General features: G+C 45.8%; 1 protein-coding gene across 3 annotated transcripts; it reads right to left on the bottom strand.

The window, feature by feature from the left end:
• Window positions 1–478: 478 nt before the first annotated feature.
• On the bottom strand, window positions 479–26,482 carry smad2 (SMAD family member 2). Of its 3 annotated transcripts, none has more exons than XM_035436343.1 (11): window positions 25,926–26,481; window positions 20,204–20,638; window positions 8,892–8,981; window positions 7,488–7,681; window positions 6,019–6,153; window positions 5,754–5,816; window positions 5,377–5,430; window positions 4,866–5,078; window positions 4,232–4,369; window positions 3,307–3,451; window positions 479–2,902 (listed from the first exon to the last, which is right to left on the bottom strand). In XM_035436343.1, the coding sequence occupies exons 2-11, from the start codon at window positions 20,437–20,439 to the stop codon at window positions 2,779–2,781; spliced, it is 1,392 nt and encodes a 463-aa protein (XP_035292234.1). In that variant the 5' UTR covers window positions 20,440–20,638; window positions 25,926–26,481; the 3' UTR covers window positions 479–2,778. The 3 variants fall into 3 exon arrangements, with proteins under 3 accessions (XP_035292234.1, XP_035292233.1, XP_035292235.1); XM_035436342.1 differs by having other exon boundaries at window positions 5,742–5,816; window positions 25,926–26,479; XM_035436344.1 differs by lacking the exon at window positions 8,892–8,981 and having other exon boundaries at window positions 5,742–5,816; window positions 25,926–26,482.
• Between the last annotated feature and the right edge of the window lie 469 nt (window positions 26,483–26,951).

Below are 26,951 nucleotides of genomic sequence, written 5' to 3'. Positions count from 1 at the left end.
TATATAGAAGTGCTTCTCAGTAGGCACTAAACTTGCAGGACTTACTGAACATGGTCTTACTGCACAGCACTTATCCTTTTCCAAACTTATTTTCACCTGAGCAATAAGCAAAACGGTCTTTTAATTTGCCATCAACTTCAGTATGTAATCGTTTACAAAATTCAATTATGGAAAAGATCCACCTTTTTATATTTAGCATTGAACAACTACATGGAATTTCAAAGTTATTTTAATATGAAAGTTTTGCAGTGACAACAGTTCATCTTATCTGAATGAATTGCGCTTTGTGTGCATTTTGGTACTTCACCAACACAAGGGTTTACTTACCGGTGTTCGTTTTAAATAAAGCCAAGAGTTTGGCCTTGGGAAGGCAAGTAAAAAAGCAAGATTCTGAAGGGGGTAAAAACCAGCCCTTTTGTTGAACACATTTTAGTCAAAGCATTCCTTTCTTCAGACAATAACAGCCAGACAGCCAAGGTCATGAGAATAAAAACCTTTATTAGTGTATTCATGAAGTCTGCATATGCAACACACCTGAAAAGCTTATAGTCTGTAATTCGACTGTTCTACCAATACATCCCTCTACTGGTAAAACAAGCGCACCAACTGTTAAATGCTTTTGCCAAAATTAAAAATAATTATATACACACATATGTATGTCTGGTCCACGTTCAGTTGTGTTCGGTTTCCTTTCCTCGCTGTCTTCAATAGCAGGCAGGACGCTCTCGCTGTGTCTATACGGCCACCCAATCAGAACATTAACACTGGCCACGTCATTCTGCTCTCTGAATCTAAACGCACTAGCTGCACTTACAAAGTACAATCACTAGTGCAATAAGATGATCAACTCAACAAAATGGAAGCGGGAAGGGGGGAGAAAGACGTTTACAAACCCTGCCGTTGCCGTCAAATGCAAAAGAATGACAGAGCTGGATGACAGTTGTTAGTATGTTGTACAGACACAGAGACGCGCGCGTGTAAACGTCCCGTTCTCCCTCACAGGCCCCTCCCACTAGTCATTCCCAATCCGAGCTGACAGAACACTGCCGAGTTTCCGGAACATTCGACATTTTTTATTTTTTTTATTTTTTTTTTTTATTTGATTTTTGTTTCTTTTTCTTTTTTGTTTCTTTGTTCCCCAGTGAGCACCCACAGGCTTTGGGAAAATGGTTTGTAAGAAGAGCGTGGAGTGAAAGGTTTTTCAAATCGCCACATCGCAACAAAATCAAGAAGCAATGTACTGTACTTCATGAGCAACATGACCAAAAGTTACACAGAGAGTAAAAAAACTAGTCTATGTAGATAGAGGTTGGAATAAAAGGCATTTTAAGTTCTAGTGGCCATAAATTTTATTGCACCCGTACATATTTTCCGTTAAAAAATGTAAATAATTACGTCAGGACTTGTTTAGTATCAGGGGCAGTGTGTTGACCAAGGCAACGGATTTTCCTGGAACCAGACTCAAAGTGAGAACCCACTTTTTTTTTCTTTTTGGGAATGATTCGTGCTTTTACAGATCGTGAGGCTCTTCTTAAAAACAGGACAGTCTAAAAAATATTCAATTTCAATAAAAAGTGAGCGAGCTACAGAGATTTTAAATATATTTATATATAAAAATACATGAGAATACAAAAAGTAGCTAAAGAAAAACAAAAACGAAAAAAATCTCGCCAGTGTAGATGATATTTCCCGTGGCCCTCCTCCGTTATCCTTCGAGCTGTAAGAGCGAATCGTTAAAGGTCTGAAACGTTGCGTTCGCGATATTCTCGCCGTCCGGCCCCAGTCCAGAGAACACCGCCTCTGACCGAAATGGGGCGGGGCTCTGAGGCGTGTGACGGGTGTGATGCGTACCGAACGCCCAGCGGGGGACAGAGTGAGAGAGCGCTGGAAAAAGGGACAATGCCACACACTGGCCAAGGGCCCAAAACACGCTCGTGGTCAAGACTGGTTGTTTCTGTACTTTATTTTGTCGTTTAACATTCCTATCTGTTCATGGACAGGTGTGTCTTATAACAGCACACCTCTGGAATAAAAAGGCAACATTCTAAGAGCGGGGAGAAAATGGGAAGAATTTAACATTTGAAATTTTTATATATATTTTTTTTTTAAAGAGACGGGCTTGAATTTTGCATTCCTTTCAGAGAAATAAAAGATTATGAAAAATCATGGCTGCAATCGTTATAACTTTGCCTCAAAGCAGAAGGCTTCTCTTAGTGAATTTAATTTTGGGAGTGAAACATTTAGCAACACAAAGTAACCCTTGGTCCAGCTGATAAATGATACAACAGTGTGCAGTTCACACACTCCGCACAGAAAACTGATGCTTCCGTCAACAGAAAACTGTCAAAACTATAATACTGTGCCAAATATCAAATGTCTTCCATTATCGCTCTCTCCCTCCCCCTCTCCCCGAGTCTCCAACAAGTAATCCCTGGACTTCTCAATCAAAGATATATTTCATCTGTACCACTAATAGACTTAATATTCAGGGTTTTGGGAAAATAATTAAACAAGGTGCATGAAGCCGATGTGTTCAGCAAGTGCCATGTTCTATTCTGAACAGTGGGAAAGTCCATGTGAGCGTTTGGGGTTTGGGGGTTTTGGTTGGGGTTCAAGGGCAGGATTGGGGTGGGGGGGTGGAGGGGGGGGCAGGGTCACAAGTACTATGAAAGACTGGTTATAGCAAGTCTTTTTTTTTTTTTCCTTTTTAGTTTTTTCTTCTTTTTTCCGTTTTGTCTTTTCATGGTCACGGTGGGGGGGTTGGGTTGGGGGGGGTGTTTATGACATGCTGGAGCAGCGCACGGAGGGGGACCCCATCTGGGTCAGAACTTTATCCAGCCACTGCAGCGGCCCGTTCAAATGCAGCTCGATCCAGCAAGGAGTGCTCGTCACAGTCTGCCGTCTGCGGAACACAGCCACAAAAAAACAGCCTTAATGTAAATAATCAATACCCAATACCGGACATACTAGTCACCATGACAGCAGCAGGAGGAACACGATGGCAGTGCCAATCTCTCATGGGAGACCCCTTTAGTATTACTAGCACCGAGGGGTTCACAGGAGGAAGACTACTACCACCCCAGACTATGTTCTGCATTATATACCCATACTACACCCATACACATACTAGACCCATTCTATACCCATACACCTATACCCATATTATACTCATGCACCCATACCCATATTACACCCATACCCATATACCCTTATTATACCCATACACCCATACTATGCCCATACCCATATTACACCCATATTATGCCCATACCCACATACCCACACGATGCCCCTCTCCCCGCTCACCTGTACTCCGCCCCCCAGCCCTTGACGAAGCTCATGCGGATGGTGCACATCCTGGTGAGCTGGTACACCGCCTCGAAGCCCTGGTTCACCGACTGGGCCAACAGCGCCGCAAACTCCTGGTTATTAAAGATCTTCAGATTACACCCTGAGAGAGGAGAGAGAGGCTGGATTAAATCTGCTTCTGCGTCCTCCTCAACTTCCACCATCATCACTGACCGAGCGTCACGATTGGCAGGATCTGCTCCCATTCAGATATGCCCAGCTGGGTTTATGTTCTCTGGACTGCAGTTTATTCAGACAGAATATATAAACTGTGGCACGTATGCTACAGTGAGCTGTAACAGTCTGATCTCCCTACATTAATCAACGGGACAGGCATCTGCTGTTTTTCTCCAGTCCTCTGTGCTTCCCAACTCTCCTAGCTCTCTGGTGGGTAAAATGAGTTTCCGGTCCAATATTACGGCTTATGAATATTAATGAAGAGGCGTGCTCAAGGACTGAACTCCACTGCCAACAGTAGTGGGACATGAATATTCATGAGATGCATCAAACTGGAATGTTTCCACTTCAACAACAGCTGAAGCTGGTCGTATGGTAAGACCAGTGAATCCATGGCATCTGCTGTGTTTGAAGCCACAGCTAATTATTAAAATTCGGTGTAACCCAGACAGGTATAGTGGGCGGTACTGAGAAACACCATCATCACCATTAAGACAGAAACCGGACAGATAAGAAATTAATGTGCACCATAACTCACACATTTCACTCTTCAGCTCTGTTGCGTTAATGATTGTACACTTTGGTACAGTAGAGGCAGCAGGTTTAAATGAGTTCCTGTCCTATTCTGTATGGAATGCATCAGAAACCAAGATTTACAGACCACAGGTACATTGACACTTTTAGTACAGACACAGGCTTCTCTCACCTGGAGGAATCTTGCAGACCGTGGCTGGGTGCCACCCATACCTCTGGTTGCAGTTCGGACTCTGAACAAAGATGGCGCTGTCACTCAGACACTCAGCGAACACCTCCCCTCCGATGTAGTACAGCCTCACGCCTCTTCCTGTTGCGACAAACGGAGCATGCATCACTTCCACTTTTTTAGATTATATTTTTATATTATCTATGCATCCTTTCATAGCCTTGTGAAGAGAAACAGTTACACTCCTCTTCCTGCAGAACACTCAGACATCTGGGGAAACCCAGACAGTTGGGCCCGTGCACCCTACAGGGGTCTACTGTACCCATGTGCCTGCGGGTCATCTCCACGGTGGAGGGGCCTACAGTACCTATGTGCCTGCGGGTCATCTCCACGGTGGAGGGGCGTACTGTATCTATGTGCCTGCGGGTCATCTCCACGGTGGAGGGGCCTACTGTACCTATGTGCCTGCGGGTCATCTCCACGGTGGAGGGGCCTACTGTACCTATGTGCCTGCGGGTCATCTCCACGGTGGAGGGGCCTACTGTACCTATGTGCCTGCGGGTCATCTCCACGGTGGAGGGGCCTACTGTACCTATGTGCCTGCGGGTCATCTCCACGGTGGCGGGGCCTACTGTACCTATGTGCCTGCGGGTCATCTCCACGGTGGCGTTGCGGTTGACGTTGGACAGCAGGCCCAGGCAGAAGCGCTCCGAGTTTGAGGGGTCCGTGAAGCCGTCCACGGTCAGGGAGGGCTGGGAGGCGTGGAAGGTCTCCCCCACCCGCTGGTTCAGCTCGTAGTACGCTATCGAGCACCAGAAGGCGGGCTCTGAGTACGTCACCGGCTGGAGGTCTGAACAGGGCGGGGGAAGGGGGAAAGGGGTGTGAGATACACCTGACTAAATAACTGTCAATTTACAGGGTTTGGTGGGATTTCATCATTGTGGGACAGCAGGTTCAATGCGTGCCTCCAAACCTCACCTTCACAGTGACCGACAGGAACAGCGATGGGAGTCGGTTTAGGGTTGGAGTTCCAAACAGAAGAAGCACAGGCGAGTGCTAATGGCACGGAAGGGTTTATGGCTTTTTGGGGTTCTAAGCGGGACGGTACAGCCTATTAGCATGTGCATAATAAACAGGTAGAGCCTTACCCATGCTGTGATTGACAGGTGAAAGTGTACTGGGCGACAGTTCTGCAGGAGAACCTGGAGAGGGAGCAGCAAAGAAACTTTTACAACTCAGAGCAGAGCTATAAGAAGCACAGGGGATATCATTCTGAAACAGGACAGGAAAGGGCACCCAAAACTATGGCTACAGCACTCGCTCTATACCCCAGGAGTCCTGGGGCTCTACTCAGGAACATGATGTTTGGATTGCCCCCCACCCACCCCGCCAGCCCCGCCCCTGTTCCTTTTACTCAAAGATATCCAGCAAAGCATGACGTTCATTCCCATTCACTCTACCTAATGTTAAAAAAAGCACCTAACGTGCTACCTAACGCTAGAAGAGAATGTACCTGTGTCCATACTTTGATTCATCTGTTGGTCACTGGTCTCCCCATCTTCGCTGATGTATCCAGGGGGCGGGGTCTCTGACGGCAGAGAGATGAGAGAGGAGCGATGAGGAGGAGGAAGAGCACACAACGGTCAAGCATATCCCCTGATTTTAACCAACCCTGCATTCAGTTCTGATCTATATACCGATATACAAATCACTTCAACATGGGGGTTACACACAGAACTTTATTTTCACAGAGACAGCAGGATTGGGCGCGGGGTGCGGGGGGGTCAAACCTGGTATGTAATTGTTGGGGGGCTCGATCCCGACGGGGAAGCTGGTGTTCTCGGGGATGGAATGGGTGTAGTCGTCCAGGGGGGGCAGCTCGGTCAGGATCTCGGTGTGTCTGGGCACCAGGACCGGAGGCAGCACTAGGAAAGGAGATTTTCAGAGAGAGGTTTCTCAGAACTGGGATTCCCTTCCCTTCAGACAGAAAGCCTCTAATCCCCCAAGTCTGCTTTTACACTGAGGAGGACATTCATCACCAAACACTCCGAATTATAGGGTCAAAAAGCAACTAAAGGACTTTCATCCAGACGCCAGCATATTCATCAATTACCCAGTTATATCCTGCACAATAACGCCTGATATGAACACCTATGGAAAGTGCACGCTGATATTATGTCTATCGAATATTTGAATTCAAACTTAACACTTTCACCCAGAAAGACTGTGTTCAATAGAGCAGACCTGTGCCAAGGCAAATGTCCCTGCAATCCAGTCATTACTCTGATATATGTTTGGCCTGATGGTGGCGCTACAGGAAAGGTCATGAGGTTACAAAAAAAATCAAGACAAAAAATGCACGAGTTACATTAGAATTGGGAATTATAATTAAAGGAAATTACAAATAGTTTTATATTCTTGCAAGACTAGATAAAACACGCCAGAAAACTTCCAGCTTGCGCTGGTGTGCTAAACGTGGTGTGTCCAGCCAGGAAGGTATGGTCCATTTCCCCCCCCAAAGGAATTCTGCCCCAATTATTATTTGTTCATTTAATGAAATGCAGCAGCAACAGAAAAGTTTACACACACAAACCACAATCTGCCTCAAGTGATTCAGGGCTGAAATGCAAGTGGAAAACAGCTGAGGCAAGACGTGGATGTTTGGTGAAATCCAAACAACAACTCTCTGGGCACTGCAAGGGAAAAAATAAACAAAAAATCCCAAAACAAACAAGTGTGCTGCTGGAAGCTGTCCGGTGGGAGAGCGAGTGAGCGGTACCTGGAGTCCCCACCCGCTGGTTGGGGTTGGGGGTTGGGGGTTGGGGTTAGTGCTGATAGGAGAGAGTGCGTGGGCAGTACCTGGAGTCCCCATCCGCTGGTTGGGGTTAGGGTTGGGGGTTGGGTTGGGTTTGGGGATGGGGATGGGGTTGGGGTTGGGGTTGGGGTTGGGGGTTGGGGGTTGGGGGTTGGGGTAGTGGTAGGTGTAGGGGTTGGGTTGGGGTTGAGGTAGTGGTGGGGGTTGCGGTTAGGGTTGGGGTTGGGGTTGGGTTGGGGTTGAGGTAGTGGTGGGGGTTGCGGTTATGGTTGGGGTTGGGGATGGGGTTTGGGGTTGGGGATGGGATTTGGGGTTGGGGTTGGGGGTTGGGGGTAGGTGTAGGGGTAGGTGTAGGGGTAGGGGTAGGGGTAGGGGTAGGGGTAGGGGTTGGGTTGGGTTGGGTTGGGGTTAGGGTTAGTGCTAATACGGGAGAGTGAGCAGTACCTGGCGTCTCCACCCGCTGGTAGTGGTAGGGGTTGACGCACACCTCGTCCTTCTTCAGGTTGAAGGCGTACTCGCAGGTGTCGATGGCGCGCAGCTCGTGGTGGCTGTGCAGGTCCGGCCATCGCCACAGCCGGCAGTAGATGACGTGAGGAAGACCCTTACGGTGCGAGACCTGCAGGCGCCCGTCCAGGGACCTGGCGGAGCGAGGAAGAGGAAGAAGGGGAGAAGGAGGAGGAGGAAGGGGGGAAGAGGAGGAAGAGGAGGAAGAGGAGAGACGAGAGGGGAGAAAGAGGAGGAGGACGAGGAGGGGGGAGGAGAGACGAAACAGGGAGGGGGGTGCGTGCGACCAGAGCAGCAGGGACAGAGTGGGGGGGGGGGGGGGGTGGATGCGGGATGGACGAGAGGGGAGGAGAGGGAGAGGTGTAAGAGAGAGATTGTGTGAGGGAGGAGGAGAAAGTAAACAGTGCTGTGGCCTCAGTGGAAAGGTCAGCTCAGTGCATTTATAACGTTTATAAATCTTTCAGTGCCCTCGCTCTCTAATGCAAGCGTCCATTTCATGCATGCTTTGGCTGAACATTCAACCACTTCTAGAAAAAAATAAAAACTAAAAATGATTTAATAAAACCATGAACGCATGAGCTTGTAGATAATGCTAGCATTGCTGGACACAAAGTCCCAAAGGAAAACAATCAAGAACTGAAGATTGCAACACACTTTAGAGGGAATGAGTATGTCATGAAATGCAACTAGCCAAGAGAAAAGTACATATTATTCAATACTCGTCCATTTTGGTCACAGTTAGCAGCTCACTGATATTATTTTTATGTATAAGAGGAACTGTTAAGTTAAACTGTAAAATAGTGTAACTAGGAAATTATCAAAATTAACCATTACATAGGATTCATAATGACAGAATGGGACCATTCACAACTAGTTATCAGCTAGCAAGTACCATCAATGCATCTTCTACTTAATTACAAACTGAGCAAGTTTTCAGAAAATCACTTTTAGCAGAAATAAATGGCTAAAAGGTTGGCCTGAGGCTATACTGTAATATCATGAACACAAACAGATTGCATTGATGATACTTGAACTGCTTAATAATACTGGCTTGGAACTTATTATTACCATTAAGAAATGATATACCATAGTTTTAAAGCTATGAAACTGCAAAAGAGGGTCAGACAAACACGTGGACTATTAATCTGAAGAAATTTTTTTAAAAAGCAATAGAGAATGTTAATTGTTAATTCATGCACACACATAATCACTTTACAAACAAACAACAAAAAACATGGTTAAAATAAGCAGCATTAAAAGACATTGGTGGAGAGATCCAGCAGCCCAGTGGAGTACCTGCCCCATTGTGGCTGTGTGCTGCAGTACTGGACAGGAGGTATTCACCTGGTTTGGTCAGGGTAGCTGTATAGGCCTGAGGTTTCCCACTGTTCTATCGTATTTGGTGTACTCAGTCCCCAAATTTCAGAGCAATTGCTGTGCACAGAAAATCAAAACAACAAAAAACAAAACAAAAAGAAAAAAATATGATATAAACATGGGGCATGATTCATTCAAAAATACCAAGATGAGTTTAGAACATGAAGGAAACACAAACTAGGCCTCTTTTACAGGAGAAGGTCGCAGAGTCCATGATTATTATCATTATAATTATTTTAAGATCTCGTTATGACCCACCATCTCGAATAAGGGAGGCCGTTCTAATGGAGAAACAAAGGAAAAAACAGGTAATGATGTACAATGGAAAACCACAGCTCTGTAGGCCTCTACAGAGGAGGCCCAGAGACGAGCCTTCACTACACATGCATCTCAGTTTCAGTGTATTCATCAACCCAGAGCACTGTCAAAGGAGCAGGAAATGGCCACACAGCAGTTTCCTGTGGCTGCTTATTAGAGACAGGAAGTATGATCATCTCATGAATATAACAGTGAATCTGGAAAAGTGTTCACAAATGCATCCACAACACACATTTTAATTTCACATACGGGCACACAGTGTCAGAATGTGTAACGGTTTTCAAAATAAGACCATGGAATGGAAAATGAAACTCGTACTTTGATGGTCACATGACAGAACATGTATCATCTAAATGTGGTATGCAATGAATGAAGCCCCGCCCCCAGTCCTAACCTGAGGACCAACATTCGTAAGGCTAGTGTCACTGCCTCTGAAATGGGACTGACTCTTTAATTAAGTTTAAATAAAATTCCAAATTACACACACAAGTGCACACACACAGGCAGGCACGCACACACACTTTAAAATTAAAATAAATCAGTTTTTTTTAATCTTTATTAAGGTTTATCTTAATTTCTGATGTAGCCAAACTAGCATAGCTAAACCATATTAAAAAAATTTATTTCAGTAGCTACCTTCTAGACTTTAAAATGCATTCATATCCATTTAGTTGTGGTACCTCGTGATAACCTACTACAGCTGACTACCTGTGATTCAATACATTTAACCTACAAAACATTTTGCAAGACAGTAAAGCTTTACCCTTTTTGTTATATTTTCAGGCTTGTGTTAAGAGGGGGTGCTACAGAAGGGGTTAACTGCAAGCAATGTACCACTTTTAAGAAAAAAAAAGAAACATTCTGTAATCAACCAAAATGTCCTGAAGTTCCACAAAAAATGTCTCTCAAAGTCTGCGAGGAACCCAGCATGTTCCTATGGGAATGTGTAATGGGATGTTCCTTAGGGAGCACGCGATGGGAACACCGTGCCAGCTAAACTCCGCCTCCCCTGGGCCCCCCTGCTGAACGCAGTACCACTCTGACCTTGACCACCAGTCAAGGTCATCACCGCCCCAAAATCAAGCGTCTTAGCTGGGTACAATGGCTGGGCACACTAGCCAAAACTCACCATTCTGGTAACCCATCAGGTTTTTGAGTTGTTGCTGTTGGTGCCTCAGCAATTCTGCAATCTCACCTAACATTAAAACATTTATTTAACTATTTAATCCATTCCTGAACAAGCCAACTCTGACTGAAGCGGGGGCAGACCCCAATGCAGATACCAGCTTCACTCCCAAACAAACACATCTGGCCATGCTGTGCTCACCGTCACAATGAGCGTCTAACCAACCAAACAAAACCAGCATCAAGCGTGTGCGTTACAGATCAGGTCCAAGTGCTGAATATTTAACCCAAATCAATACGGGATTACCCAAGACTGGCGCTAATCTGGATTATGAAACTCCAGCAGTGGTTGTTTTTGCCGAGCGTTACGGGAACGGTGCGGAAGACGGGCGAGGTCACCATACGCACCGCGCGGCGTATCCGGCCTGCGCTCTCAGGTCACACGGGGGCACAGGCCGAGTCCACGATGCCAGCTACTCTGTCCATGTCCTGACTTCACCCCGGTTCAAATAAGGCCTGGCACAAATCTGGCCACGTAAAGCACAGGATAAGGCTCTGGAATATGGAATCCTTTGTGCAGATGTCGTTATTTGAAGTACACACTCCTTAATTAACCCCACATGTAGACCTCACCATTGTGCCACCAGAACAAATGGGTTCACTCTGCATGCTGCATGAAACGCCCAGTCATTAGGTCTCAGAAAAACCAGTGAATTTTCATGTTAAAATACAGATCCCCCATCTCATCGTACAAGAGCAGATCGAGATTCATATCCAACTGGACCAGACTGCATAACATATACTGCAACCCAACGGCTGTGCACAGATCCATATCCAACTGGACCAGACTGCATAACATACACTGAAACCCAACGGCTGTGCAGCTCAGCTGGTGGTCTCCACAGAGAGTAAAGACAGCAGGAGAGAACATGCTGGCCTTAGTGCTCCTAAACAGACAAAGGAAGGCCAGGCACTGAAACAGGGGTGCAGATGTGATCAGGTATTACGGAAACAGAGCGTTTTGAGGGACGTGAACCCCACACTGTACCTGCGATAGAGGGATGTGACCCCACACTGTACCTGCGATAGAGGGATGTGACCCCACACTGTACCTGCGATAGAGGGACGTGAACCCCACACTGTACCTGCGATAGAGGGACGTGACCCCACACTGTACCTGCGATAGAGGGACGTGACCCCACACTGTACCTGCGATAGAGGGACGTGACCCCACACTGTACCTGCGACAGAGGGACGTGACCCCACACTGTACCTGCGACAGAGGGACGGACCTCAGTACAGAATTTACACTCTAGCGCAGCACACCAGGACAGGCGTGTTTTCCGAGACGCTCTTTACGGGGCTGTGCATCCGCACAGGAAGTTCACCCGCGTGCCCCCCCCCCCCCACTCACACCATAAACAATAATTACATCTACATCCTGGAGGAGGGGGCGGGGCCCAGCTCCCCGCCCGGGGCCAGCGGCCTATCGGCTCCGCTGCAGATCCGTGACCCACTTTCGGGGGAGTTAAGTCCTCTTCCTGGTGATCCTATTGCAGCTAGACCACGGTTCCATCTGTTTCCACCCCTCTAACAAGCAGCGCCAACGCATACATACCGCATCTTATTTTAAAAATAAATAAAATGCCACCATTCAAAAGCTGGTCTGACACTACTCCCAAGTCTCTTTTTTTTTCTCTGGTGACCAGAAGAGATAGAAGCCTGACAGTTCTCAGCGGTACACCAATATCGGGTTTGTTTGTACCGCTTATCTGAGAGCGAGACCTTCTCGGATCAACCTGGGACAACGTTCCCTGCGTGAGGGGCCTTTGGAACTGGCCTTCTCACAACAAGTCAAAGAGGAGAGCAGGGGACGCAGTCTGCAGTGAGACTGGCACACACAGCCTCATACAGCAAAATGGAAAAAGAGGTGAAAGCATCGTTTGGAAATGCGTATGTCATGAGCTTTGGACAGAATGAAACGCACACGCCACCCGACTCTGACAATAAAAGAACAGGCTACACCTGAATCAGAACAACAAAGCAACCAGGGGGTTTACAATATTTAAACACGTGGACAATACTGTCCCAGCGAAAATCTAACCAATACAGTAAAGACATTTCCAGAATAACCGACATCTTGGCACTTTAGCACAGAAAGCCAAGTCACACAGCATCTCAGAGAGATATTTTTAAGGTTGCCCTGGGGAGGAAACTGCTATTAAATCCCTGAAGAGACCGAACCTCCACCTTTAATAAGCTCAGGCCCTTCAGTGAAAAGGATTAGGTCTCCAGCTTCACAGAATCCTGCTCATCGTTTACGTGTTAAACACATTTCACCTCACGGCGTCAGGTTCTGTACCGGGGCTCAGAGACACATGTGAGGCTGACCCAAGAGCCACTGATGAGCAACGACAGGAAACGCATCACATGCACCCCTCTGAGGAGCGAGGGGCTCTCCAAAGGTCTGGCACAGAGATCACATTCGACAGCTCCCAGAGGGCACGGGCCGCCTCCTCAAGCTGAACCGGCCAATAAGGAGCAGAGAACACAAGTACCCGGTGCTCTACACACTGCCCTGCCCACACACACACACACACACACACACACACGCGCACACACACACACACACACACACACACATGCACAGACACACACACACACACACACACACCCAGCGCTCTACAAACTGCCCTGCGCACACACACACACAAACACACACACATGCACAGACACACACACACCCAGCGCTCTACAAACTGCCCTGCGCACACACACACACGCACAGACACAGACACACGCACACACATACCCAGCGCTCTACAAACTGCCCTGCGCACATGCACACGCGCACGCACGCACGCACGCACACAGCTGGCTGTCACGTTCAGCAAACCCGCGCAAGACGTGCCGTTCTCTTCATTGCGGTACAAACGACCTTAAACTTCAGTGACGTCTTGTATAAATTATGAGCGTTACCTTGAGAACAGCCCAGCGGTTCGGACTTGGCAGTCTTTAACTGCATTCTGTGCAGCACTGTGATAGTGTGTGTGTGTGTGTGTGTGTCTACACACGCCTTCCAACCAGGGATCTGCTACACAACATGCTGCACAGTTTTAAGAGGCAACTCGTACTGAATTTATTATGCAATACAAACGGACGTCGCAAAGCCTAAACACTGCACGCACCTGGGTCTTTATGAAGTGCCTTGGCAGGCACTATTTAGTTCTTGTTACAAGTTTAAATTAACCTGTTTTATTTGTTTCTATTTTTAGCGCTGCACAGTGCAAGGAACACAACAGCTGACTCAGAAATGAAGCCCATTCAAACCAAAACTTACTCCTCTGTTTACATGCCTCAGGCATTCTGCTCAGTAGCAGGGTAAGAAATATGCATGTACATGAAAATATTTCTGCTACTCTTCTATGCGGAAATTCAAAAAAGATGACTGAGGTAACAACCTTGTTACGAAGTCAAGACCGCGCGGAAGGAGAGTTCTGCAGCCGCAGACGACATCCAGCAAATCTGAAGTTCGTTTTTCATGAAGTTGAAACCAACGGTTCACAAAAAAAACGTCATCAGCGAAAGTCGCTGAGCGAAAGGAAGACCGGGCTGCTAAATGGCAGAATGTGAATTCAAATGTAAAACTAAAACATCCCACCATCGAGGTGAAAACCTCTGAAACCACAGAGTCATTCACGCTAAAGCTTCACATGTTTCAGGGGAGAAAACACGCATTTCTGGGCTCTGCTGAACCGATAGCAGAGGCTGTAGCAATAAGCGCTGATATTTACATTAATGAATGGGCATACCACATTAGGGAGGGAAAACGATCTCACTCATGTTACTTTAGCAGACTGAGGGGGGGGGGGGGGGGGGGGGTGAGAAAGTCTAATTGCTGTACAGAGCAAGCCACAAGCTTTTAATGTCCAGCAACTGCAAACACTGAGGCTGGCACGCGATAAGCTCAGTGATCAGGCTAGCCAAGTAGCCAGCTAATGGAAATGTGTGTGCCTTAGCACGCAGGCTGTAACGCACAGTCTCTGTTCATAGGGCGAGAGTGGGGAGGCGCGATGCTACTCTGAGTTAACCTTCAGGCTCCTCAGTCTGAGGAGAGAAGCTGAACCTTCCCCCAGTGCCCTCACACAGGCTCCATCTTAAATCAATACACAATCTGCAGCTTCTGTCCCCACTGCTGACCAGCAGGAAAAGCATTTTCCCCAGTTTCAATCTGCAAACATCTGTCACAGAGCAAAGAGACTGAGCCCAATGCTTCTGCCTCAGCACGTCTTCAGCCCAGAGGCCAGCTCACTGCTGAAGTGCTGGAGACTCATCCTTACTCTGGAGAGCATATGCAGTCACTGCAGCTGATCTCCTGACTGCTGCTCATCCTTACTCTGGAGAGCATATGCAGTCACTGCAGCTGATCTCCTGACTGCTGCTCATCCTTACTCTGGAGAGCGTATGCAGTCGCTGCAGCTGATCTCCTGATTGCTGCTCATCCTCACTCTGGAGAGCGTATGCAGTCGCTGCAGCTGATCTCCTGATTGCTGCTCATCCTCACTCTGGAGAGCGTACGCAGTCGCTGCAGCTGATCTCCTGACTGCTGGCCGTCGGCCCGGCTGGTTGGGGTCACAGGATACTGAAGGAGTCCGAGAGCTCGCACAGCTTTGAGGCTCTGATACAGTGTCTGCCAATCACAGGCCAAAGCATCAGACAACACAAGTTTGTGTTCTGTGGAGATAAAAAGCTTTGTCCTTCACAGAGACATCATACCAACGTAAGCTTCATTTCTAACCTCAGCATAGCTCCCTTTCCCACCGAGCTAGCGACAAAAGCAGCATCTATGGGCATGTCTAGCTGACCAATTAAAACCACGAAACGCAACAACAGACTTTCAAAATGTTTTGGGAATTACGAGCACCAGCTGGATACATATTAACGCGTGACCGAGCCTCTAAACAAGGGAACAGACGACGGGTAGGCTTCCAAAGCCACACACTTCATTTATCGTCTCCATACGGATGTGTATTAAACGCAAACACCGTTCAGAGCGCTTGAGTTTGTCTGCAGAGACGACACGCAGCGTACAGAATGAAGACCAGGAGACCAAACAGGCCATGCTAAGATGCTAACGCAAAGCAGGACTTACTGCCTAAGTTGGGGGTCAGCTTCGGAAACGCTTTTTTTCCCTCCTGAAATGCTCTTAGAGAACGCTAAACAGAGTAGCGTCAGGCCAGGGGACACTGAACCCTGTGCGGTTTGATTGACTCAGCCATTATGAGGCCATGGTCATTAAGCAGAGTAGTTTATTCTTTGGCTCAGTGAGATTAATCCCCCTCGCCACACATGCATGGAATTCACCACTTAATATCAATGATTATTTTTATTTTAATTGATTCATAGCGTTTCCATCCTAACCCATGTTACTATGCCGCTGAAGCTTTCTGAGCTCCTGACTGCCCAGATTCAAGGACACATAAAACCTGCACATTAGGCTGCATCACAAGCACTACGAGCAGTTCGTTCTGTCCAAGCCTGAGCTCCTTAACACCAGCACCCATTCCCCTGACATTCAGCTGAACACAGAGCCTGATTAAGAATCAGTCTCCAAGGACATCATTTCTATAAAATCAAGACTTAAAGCTTCTCAAGATGATTGCCAAAAACTCTCATCAAGAAGTCAAGCACTTTTTAAGAGTGCAGTGTAAAATGCTACCTTCATAAACTTCTTGAAGTGCTCCATTAGAGTTTTTACACAGCTGAGGATGTTCCGGAACCCTGTGTTCCCTGTGCCTCTGGATGAGGTCACACGTCCAGGTGCTGCGAACTGACAACAATTTCGGAACAACGACCCATGATGGGGGAAAAAAGTCTCGCAGCTCATTCAGAAAATAAAAGTGATTCTGCATTTACTCACAGAAAGTTAAAATTGTCTCATAAAACAACTGCAAAGAAATTAAGAAGCGCTACACATAAGACTGGGCGTTCAATAAGCTGACGATTGATATTGAAAACGAGCAAAAACTACTAAACATTAAACTGGAAAGAACGGCGATTTAAAAATATACATTTCCATGTTTGAACCCTACGGCACATCCGTTTACGGGCTGCACACACGCTCAGGTTTACTGGAACGCCTGACCCAGAGGGAATATTGTTTTAAGGCGTTTCAGATGAAATCCATCCACTTTCAGAGGGATATTTCCATGTCTTTGCCTGGAAAATGGTGGAGTTTAAACAACCTTCAGCAGCTCAGCAGACAGGCACAGGGGCTGATGAAGGTCAAACAGACCCCAACGTTGGGTCGTTGAACAGTGAGGCTCACTAACAAAGAGCACGAGGGAGTTTTTCACTACGACACATTCTTCTCAAAGCGCATGTAACCTATGCAAGGTGTGCGAACAAGCTGCTCCAGATTTTTTAAATTAAAAATGAAGACTGAGATCATTAGGATTAAAGTGCAATGCATCATAGGTGTAGCTGTGCGCAGCAGTGGCTGCTCCCTAATCCCGGCTCCTCAGGAAATATGGCTGTGCACCGCTAGAGCATCACTGAAATGAAGAGGAAACATTTTTAAAACTGAACTGAATTAAGCACTGTGATCTGATTAAGGGCGATGATCACCATGCACCAGCAGTTGCATTGGAACTGTGCTGGATTTTCCCCAAATGTTTCCCTGGATAATGTTACAGAACTGGGAGCATAATTCACATTTAAAGTTCCCATTACTTTCCAAGGGAAGCAACTGTATCCAAGCTTTTCTTTAATTGCAGGGTTTTTTTAATGAAATAGAGAAGAGGGGCAGTTGGTAAAAAAAAATATATATAATAAAATATCCTCCATAGCACTTTTATGAACTCATCTGGATTGTACAACTTGTTTACTCCTTTCAGTCTGGGGCTAAAGCATCTCTAGCTGGGAATTAGACTTGGAGAATACAAACACTGCAGTATACATCCTGGTGTGTAACACTTATTTTTTACGTTTATAAACCGTATCATAAAGGAATTCTCAAAAGGGAATACTGCAGGGAAAATTCCACTTTCAGCTGCGCATTTGAGTGACAGCAGTCATAGACAACGCCCTGACCAGGAGAAAACATTCCTCCAGGTGGAAAGAGCAAAGAAAAGTACTTGTTTTGGTAGGAGCCAGAGCCTGCCCCATTCTTAATTATGTTTCCCTGGGACCTCAGGTCCAGTTTGCACCTCTTCCTAAAATATCTGCTGCATATTGGGAAGAAAGCACACTTATTTTTTTATGATACGACACAGCAGACCACATGTAATGTTAAATACACCAAATAAGACTCACGTCTCTCTTTTACTGAGTCCCTAAGGCTAGAAACCTGCCGTGTTAAACCGGGCTCCTCTCCAGCCAGAGATAAGCAGATGTAAACAGCAGAGGGCTGGAGAGCTCAACCACGTCATTGTGCAACACTCAGACAGCGAGGCAGAGATGGGACGCAGACGGAACAGGTCAGTAAGAACGGACGTACGCCGTTCACACGTTACATATATCTTTCATTACATTCAAGATGTCAACATGCCAGAAACTGCACACCCCATTTTTCTACAACCATGGAATCCACAGACTGTGGATTTCAAAATCTGAAAACGGAATTAGTAATTCCAAACTGGAATCCATCATTCGGCATCACTGTGCTATCATCTGAACCAAAGAAATAAGGGGAGCGTTTTGTTCGGATCGATCGAGACTCAACGCTACGCGAGAGGCACAAATCGATTCGCTCTACCTGGAACAGGCCGTGCGTACTGCGTGCCGACACATCTGTCATGTTTCATAAAAATGTGCTCGTAAAAAAGCAAATAAATCAACTTCTTTTTCTGTTTTTCATTTTTTAAAACATCAGTTAGGAATGCGTGATCATAAGCGTCCCGCTGCTGCAGCGTCCTCCCACAGGCAGAAGGGCAGGGAGGAGCGCGCTCTCTGAGGCGCTCGCTGGGGCGGGTAACGTCAGCACGCAGGCTCCTCCCCGTCTCAGGCTGCTGGGTACGCCGCTGCAGCGACTGGGCCGGGAGACCGCGAGGCTCGGAGGCCAAAGATCACCCAGGAGGCCGTGCGGCTGAACGGGGAGGTACGGCATGGGAACCCCGACGAGCAGTAACCGCTCCGGCGTGCGCGTAGATCCCGCCAAAAACGCAGCGCCACGTGCCGTTTCCTGCCACGGCCGGCGCGGGCACCATCCGGGCGGCTCGTCACCTGACGACGGAGAGAAGCTGCTCCACAGGCTGCAGGGACGGCGTCTTCACCGCCAGGATACAGTCTAATATCAGCCAGAAAGTGAGGGAAGCGAAAATGACTCTCGCAGTCTGATTCCGTCATTTCACTTCACGTTAATTACTGAAAGGGGCTCGTCAGCACTGTCAGAAAAAAGCATCATGTCACGGTTTACACACAAAGCCAGAAAAACGAGAGTGCTGATGACTGAGAGGACAGGATCCTCCTGGAGCAGGACAGGATCCTCCTGGAGCAGGACAGGATCCTCCTGGAGCAGGACAGGATCCTCCTGGAGCAGGACAGGATCCTCCTGGAGTGGGACTGCCACTGTCTGTGAAAGCAGCATCGCTCATTCACAGACACGGCACTGCTTTCCTCTCACTGAGGCCTTTACTGGAGCTCCCTGCGCCAATTTCTCACCAACACAACCAGGCCAGAAAAACAGTCACGTGTCCTGACATCTAAATGCTGTTGGGGAGCGCCCACTGCAGAGCAAACTGGGGAAAAGGCTTCTCTATCCTCGGTTTCACTTAATCCAAAAACTGTCCACACACACCCCCTCGCCCCGCCAAAAAAAAAATCATACCTGAGAAACGTCATTTTAGCAGGAGAGTCCGCAGGACGAGGCGCTCGTTTAGCGAAAGGAAATCGTTTCATTGCAGGGCAAAAACACTCCTCAGAAGACGATGTTTCACCACAACATTAATCAAAACAGTTTGCTCCTGATCGACTCCAGCATGGATTATGCATGTGCCGGGAGTATATTTAGAACAAAAGTACTTACTGGGATTAAGGGGTCCATTCAATCTACCGCCAAGCTTTCAGGCTGCGCGAAAACCTGAACGATCAATTCTGAGAAACGCAGACGCTTTCCGCTATTTTGGTGACATGCGTCACCTTTCAAACATATTCCAGTAATGATAATAATAATAATAATACCCTGCCTTCAGTTTGCCTGTTATCTTTTTATTTATTGTTGTATTAAATGCTCTGAGACAGACTTCATTTCTCCCTTAATGGATATTTTTATTCATATAAATAAAACCCAACTATAAAAACGAAGAGATTATGACACAAGTTTATAAATGAGTTAATGCAATCTCACCAATGCTTGAATGCTACATAATCGTTGCCAAGCAATCACCCACTCTGGCGGTCTCCTTTAATGCCCCAGGAACAGATCAACCAGTAAATCATCATTTTGGGGACGCTGGTGCCCATAGATCCCCTCTCCTCTAGGCCTCCCCCCCCCCCCCCCACCAGCCCCTCTTTTCCACACATTTTGCTGGTTCATTAACTCCACCACCTCGCAGTTTAAAGAGGCCATAAAGTCTAAAAATTTTGCAATGTTCTTTATTTTTGTTGAGCCATTTGCTGAAGTAGAATATCAAAGACAGATAAATTAGGCTGCCCCCGATCCCCCCCCCCCCCACCCTCCCTCACACACCCAACACATATGCATGCATCAGCCACCTGATTAAAAGCAGAATTGAGACGCGCTGGTGAGCGAGGTGCGGGCGTGGCCGGGGCTCGGGGGGGGCTCGGGGGGGGCTCGGGGGGGGGCTCGGGGGGGGGGGGGGCGCTCCGCAGCCTACCTGGGGATGGTGACACACTTGGTGTTGCAGTTCTGCGTGGTGATGGCCTTCTCCAGCTCGTCCAGCTGGCCCGTCTTCTTCAGCTTCTTCACCAGGCTCTTTACCGCCTTCTCGCACCACTTCTCCTCCTGGCCGTTCTGCTCGCCCCCGCCCGCCCCGCCCGCCCCGCCCGCCGACTTCTTCCAGCCCAGCAGCCGCTTGACCACCGGCGGCGTGAACGGCAAGATGGAGGACATGACCGGGGCTCCTCGGGGGGGTCAGACGCAACACGCGAACGGCGGGGGAGGCGGTAAACACAGAGCGGCGCTCTCTCGAACCTGGGCTCGTCTCACCGGGGGGTGGGTCTGTTTTGGGTTTTTTCTTTTTGAGTGAGTGCTGGACAGGAGGGATGGAGGAGGGAGAAACAAGAGAAGGAGGGTGGGGGTGCAGAGGTACCTGAGCAGAGACAAAAGAAATCGACAAGTCTGTGATGGCAGTTCTCACAGAACACAGGCTCAAAAGATTATAAATCATCAGCTGCAACAGTATGACACCCCCTTCAACCCCCCCACCGCAGAGAACATACTAAGCCCTGATTGGTTAGCATACAGCCTGTCACTTCGCAGGACCGAATGAGCAGTCAGCAGCCAGTTCCTGAAAGCAAATACTTTAAGGCATTTTAGGACAACTGTAACGTTATTTTAGAGTTGGCCTTTCGGTCTTTCGTTTGTTTAAAGCAAGGGTTCGAGCCACATATAGGGCGGCCATTTTATCAATCTGAACACTTAATTACTACCTTCCGTTCAATTACAGTCATTTATTCATTTTACATTGATAACTGCAACATACAGATACAACCTACTGGATTGTAGGTCTCTCTGTCTGAAATTGCGAGGCGTTGTATTACATTCATATTTGTTTCATTTTACACAAGGCAACCTGTGCAGTTTACAACTGCTGGCAGTTAATCCTTTTACCGTCGCCTCATACTGGTTTATAGAGACTAAACAAACACACAGTAATGGTACAGACTGGCTGATGTCATTCAATTATACAATATCCTTGGCCAAGTGAATAATAAAGAGCATTATATTCAGACTATACACCTAGTGTAAAATAAACTGCAGTCACTGGGTTACATCAAACCTATTTATTCCTAGGAACAATTAGGCTAAATCATACCAAATCAACTCAAGGCTATTCTCTGAAATGGTAGTTTACCTTACAATTATCTGTAAAGTACAGATAGTGTTATTTTTGCAGGGATGAGGCAAAAAACATGAATGATCAGGAAAACAGATTCATTATATTAGCTTAATGACATTTCAACGGCAAATATACATGATAGCATTCAACTAAACAAATGCACAGAACATAAAGAGCAATAACAAACTAGTGATGATATTACAAATTCTTTTCATCTAATATACTTTTATTTTTCCTCATAATAGCCCCTCGCCTAAATCAGAATACAGTAATCCAGGTACAGAACACGGGCTGTGGAATGTCCACATGGGGTGTGATCACCAAACTGCGCAGCTTCAGTGAAAATGACACACTGATCGACACAGGCTTCCAGAAACTCCACAACTACATTTGCAATGTTTTACTTGTACATGCTTAGTACCCTATAAACATAAATATCCTGTGAAAAGCTTGCCTGTAACATGTCAGGCAGTTATTCAGTAGCCTAGATAAAGTAGAAATGCCTCCTATTGATCTTTGGAAAAAATGTTTGCCTAAACAGTGGATCCTAAGTGTGCACTGTGTGTGTATATACACATGTAATATTTCTTCAATATACCTTTATCAATTGGAACATATTGATATGGATTAATAGAGGCAGAACTAGACATATTTCAGATGAAAGGGAAATTAACGTACAGATCTCAGCTGAAACGTGTTCATATTACTCCACCGATCAGGCATTTTCAGTTAAAGCTAAACTCAGACATGGATGACTAAGAAGTTTGAAGTTAATTTAAATGTGTCTTACAGAAGCAGCGTAAGGTAAAACACTGGACAGTCCGTAGATAGCACTCCAGTCCACCACAGGGATTCTGTCTTAATCCATCACTCACTGCCAGACATGAAGCACGAGGTAAATGGGCATCGAGCACTAAAGGATGCAGGACTGTTCATCTGGGGACTGAACCCCATCCTGAGGTACGGAGAGGAGCACAGACTAAAACTCAACTAATGATTACTGAACTTAACTTTAAAGGCTTTAAACAGGTTATCTGAGTGCATTCTGTGTTTGCTAAGTGATATGGTTCAGCATTTCAGAACAATATTGACATCCCTCCCCCAAAAACGTAAACAAAACTATACACTAGTGCATCAGCGTTGGCTAGTAAGATATGAAAGAGCTGATTCTACAAGCAGGTATGCTCCCTTTAGCCAAAGCGCCTGTTTGTGGGTAGAACATCACTGCATGCAGGGACTGAAACTTCCAAGGAAAACAGTGTCCTTGCTGAAGAAAATTATTCTTGATTAAAATGCTGCTAATGTATTTCTAAGCTTGTCCATCAAACCAGGTTATGCTGGCAGCGTGGCCACTCAAAGTAAGGAGGGGATCACACATGTCAAACGTTTCAGGGTTCTCTCATTTAGATTGGCTTTGAATAAAACAGCACACGCTCAGATTTCCCTGGAGTTTCCTCTCATGTGCAGTGTTCTGGACTCAAACACACTTCAAACAGCAGGTAAACATCCAGGTGGCCTGAATGGTTTCAGCTTGACAGAAAGATGCAGAAAGGGTGAATTCAGGAGGACCAACCAGTTTGGAAAAGATTTTCATGTTGGCTTCCCTTACGCTCAGATTCTTGGGTAATGTGTCACCATGGCTGAACTGCACTTTCATGTCAACTGCATCCACATGACAAACAAGCCTAACAAAGAGCTCCGGCAAGGCCCTCCTTCTCCAGCAGGGCTAAGCTCGAAAAACTCAAATTTAAACTGCATCACCCGTCACTAAGTCCAGAGTGATCTACAGAATCTATTTATTTAAAAAGTCTGGAAACCCTTGAGCTTTATCTGGTATGTTCTAATAGCACGATGCAAACCAATGCAAATGCCCGCAGTTACAATGACTTTCCAAGGTTTACCGTCAGGATTCCAAAGCTTTGCATGGTACAATAGGGGGTACCACACCCAGCAACATCGCCAAAGCTTTACCCAAGCATTCTTAAAGCATAACTACGCACAGGAAAACGTTATTTCCCTGAGCCTTATGTACCTGTAACACTGCAAATGTTTCAGTCGCTGCGGTGGCATCCTTAAAGACCAGTCTGTATATTTATATGGCCACCAAGACTTGCCCTCAGATTCTTCAGCGCTTATAAAAATAAAATCTGAATTTTGGTAAGTCTGCACACGCAGCACATAGGCTTCTGTGTATATATGTCCACTCATGTGTGTGGAGTATTCAGACTTACCCCCAACTCCCATTTAAACTTAATTTCAGTGCATCATGTCTCTCTGCCCTGTAAAGAAGGGGCCCTCATGCTATGGGGTAGCAGCAGGTAAAGTTCAGGAGCTGGAGCTGGGTTCTGGGTTCAGAAGCAGTAAACAAGCTGCTAATATCCCAGGCCAGCTCACAGGCTTTAATCTTTTCAATTATTTGCAGGTGAGAAATGTGACACAAGCACTCAAAACATTGCAATGTTTGTCACCTAGCTGCAATGCTGAATGTGTCATTAAAATGTGTTTCAATATTTTATCAATAGTTTGTTTGATTAACTAGCACCCCAGCAGTAGCGTTAGTCATTAGCATGTCCGCTAGTGAGAGAATCTTGTTATGGTTTTCAAGTTTTGTTTCATAATATATAACTATTTCGAGACAAAAGTAACATTATCATGACTTTGATGACTACGTTGTTTTAATGTATTTCACAGCCTGGCTAATTTAAAGCTAGCAAACTCATGACAACGTGAGAATCTGTTCTCTCAACTGCACTTAAATTAAAATGGAGTTTCATTAAGTACGACTGTTGTAAGAAAAACACAACTGTTCATGTATCGTTTTGATATTTTAGTAGGCTAAATGAAATACTGTTTTGCATTTAATCCTGTAATGAGTATTCACCTTAAAGCACTTGAATCTAATGTCTGAGCGTTTTCCATATAATGAATAAATACTAAATCTAAAGCCTGATAATTATTGTGAAGGAGGTGGACTCAGTGACCCCTTACTTGAGGACGGACTACTCATCGAGTCATCACAAAGAAAAAATAGTTAAATCTCCCACCCATAGACCTGCATGGTACACAAAACCTCGGATTTCATTAGAAAGACTTAGGGTTGTGCTGTTACAGACACAGGAGTCTTAGAATAAACACATATATGAACTAAGGGAGGAAAATGCTGAATATATACATAGCCTATTCTTCCATTTAATAAATAAGCACACAGTACACTGTGTTAACTTTCTTTCTCCCTGCCAGGGGTCTCCGTACGGAAGGTGGAGCTACCTGACTCAAGTAGTTTGAAGCAAAAATAATGACAGATTTATTATAACCTAAATCAACAGCAACGCAAATACAATACGCTTTCACGGTGTGAACTGTTGTTATCACTGAGGGAAAACAACAAAGATGCAATTAACAGATCATAAATTGCATAAACAAAGCTACGGGGAAAACCCCACTATGACCTCGCCATCTGAAACTTTTCAATAAAGGCGCACAACGGGAGGTCCTCACGTGCAACACGTTTGCATTAAAGTCATAAGTCAGTGTCACCCAAAAACAATGCATTATTCAAATTGTGCCCGACAAGAGAACTGACGGAATTATTTTGTCTACCGAAAAAAGACATCACCAACTGGGACATGTGATGCGTCGAACAAAAGAAAATATTTAGCGCGTGAAACCTTACAATTTTGCACACAGCACGCAAGCGCTCGACATTTTACCCATCTACTCCGAAATTATCACCAGTCCTGAAAACACAGTTACTCCAAACACATCCTATACCGAGCGGTATCTAGCCATGTATCGAGAGGTTTAATTTTATCCATATTCAGCGTAGCTAAACTAAACAATTAATCGAACTGTTCGGAAAATGTTTTCAGCCCCTAATTGGCTATCGTCATGCACTGTTACCCATATCGTAGCCTACAACGAGTCGGCTACACCAGCCTATTGGTATTTGACACACAAAGGTTTCCCTCTCCGGAAAGTGTCTCTTCAGTAGTGTTTCTCTATCAGGACAAAAAAGAGCCCAGTTAACCATTCGGCAGAACCGTTCTTCTCATTCCAATAACCTGGTGAATGATGCAGTCGCATCGCTCTCCACGACTGGGCAAAAACACAATTAAAATGATATAATTGTATGTTCTTAACGTTATCTATTGAGTTAGGCCTATTCATTTCCTCATCTTTACTGTCAGCAACAATTGCCGTTACGTAACCGTTACCGTCATTTAAGTACTCCTACAGCCATACTAACCCAACAAAGCATAGCCTATAGCCTAGCTTCTTTTCAGAGCAATTTGAAATATATTACAAACGTAAATAACCACGGCAGTTCGCTAGCATATATAAAAATGCATATGTGAATGTTACCATTAAGTGAAGCCCGTAATCATAATGTCGTTGGCAAAGAATCTTGCTATGTATACAAAATAGGCCAGGCCGTTCCTGAAGAGCATTATAGCCTACACACGCACACAAATAGCCGACTGAAAAAAATACACGTTAGGCTAGATAAAGAAAAAGAAAAAGAAAATCCAATACTCACCTCAAATGACCGAGAAAAGTACGCCGAGAAACAAGCTATGGTACTGTGTGTTTGAGTTTATCAAATTCCTTTTGTTTCATCTGATTCTGCCGATGTAGTACCACAATCTTATTGCTGATACTTCTGAAGCTACAATGAAACAATACACCCAGGACAAAAATACATAGCCACCCCCATGATTCAACAACACAGCACCGAACAAGAGTATGCCCCGGTAAGAACTAGTGATATGATCGACCAGCTCTAAGCTACCTTGCTTTTTATTTCAAATTTTAGCAAAGATGATAGATAAAACCCGAAAATGTAGTAAAATGCATCAAACCCGCCCTTCTTCTCCCCACAAGCATATGTTCCCCTTACACAGCAAAACACCGCGCGAAGACGATAAAGGACCGTAGGCTCACTAGAAAGAAATGGCCTGGTTTCTTTCTGCAAGATTTATGAATTAATTTGAAAGAGATTATTTTTTTCTTTCGCCGAGTCGCCCTGATACACTTTCAGACGAATGGCCTCGCACACACCAACCAACCTATGCTCAGACGCGACACTTTCCTGTGATTAGTCCCGCCTTCTTACTTCTGATTGGATACAGACGGTAATTCAATCCCCAGAGCAAAACGATATTCCCGTATTGAGTTGGCAATATTTAATGTCAATCGTGCCGTTTCGTGCGCAAGCAATCTTTTTGTCATACACGCGGACTGGAGGTCTGATTTGTCAATAGTCTCAGTAGACTTAACGACCGGACAAAGGCATTACTTATCTATGAGCTCGTCTTAGATTCGGTTAATTTCGGGGTGGGGTAGATGTCCCGTTTTTTTAATTGAATTATTTCAAAATATTTACCGCACACTGCAGCAGTTTATGCAGCTCCGCTAAGCAATGAGGTAAATAGAGAACCGAACTGCTTTCGTCACTTTACACGTGACTCGTACTAAAGCGAAATTCCTAGAACGGATTTTTCCATAGCCTACACTTGACAAACAAATTAAGCTAGTTAAAAATAGAAAATTAATATTTTATCGT

This window comes from Anguilla anguilla, chromosome 10 (assembly GCF_013347855.1).
Source record: "Anguilla anguilla isolate fAngAng1 chromosome 10, fAngAng1.pri, whole genome shotgun sequence".
Taxonomy (NCBI): Eukaryota; Metazoa; Chordata; class Actinopteri; order Anguilliformes; family Anguillidae; genus Anguilla; species Anguilla anguilla.
This window is presented reverse-complemented; position numbering and strand designations above follow the sequence as displayed.

Coding starts and splice junctions, on each gene's coding strand:
- smad2 (XM_035436342.1), bottom strand. CDS start 20,439: ATGTCCTCCATCTTGCCGTTCACGCCGCCGGTGGTCAAGCGGCTGCTG. Junction 5,079..5,376: donor ACCTGTCAATCACAGCATGG/GTAAGGCTCTAC, acceptor CGCCCTGTTCAG/ACCTCCAGCCGGTGACGTAC. Junction 4,370..4,865: donor GATGACCCGCAGGCACATAG/GTACAGTAGGCC, acceptor TTGTCGCAACAG/GAAGAGGCGTGAGGCTGTAC.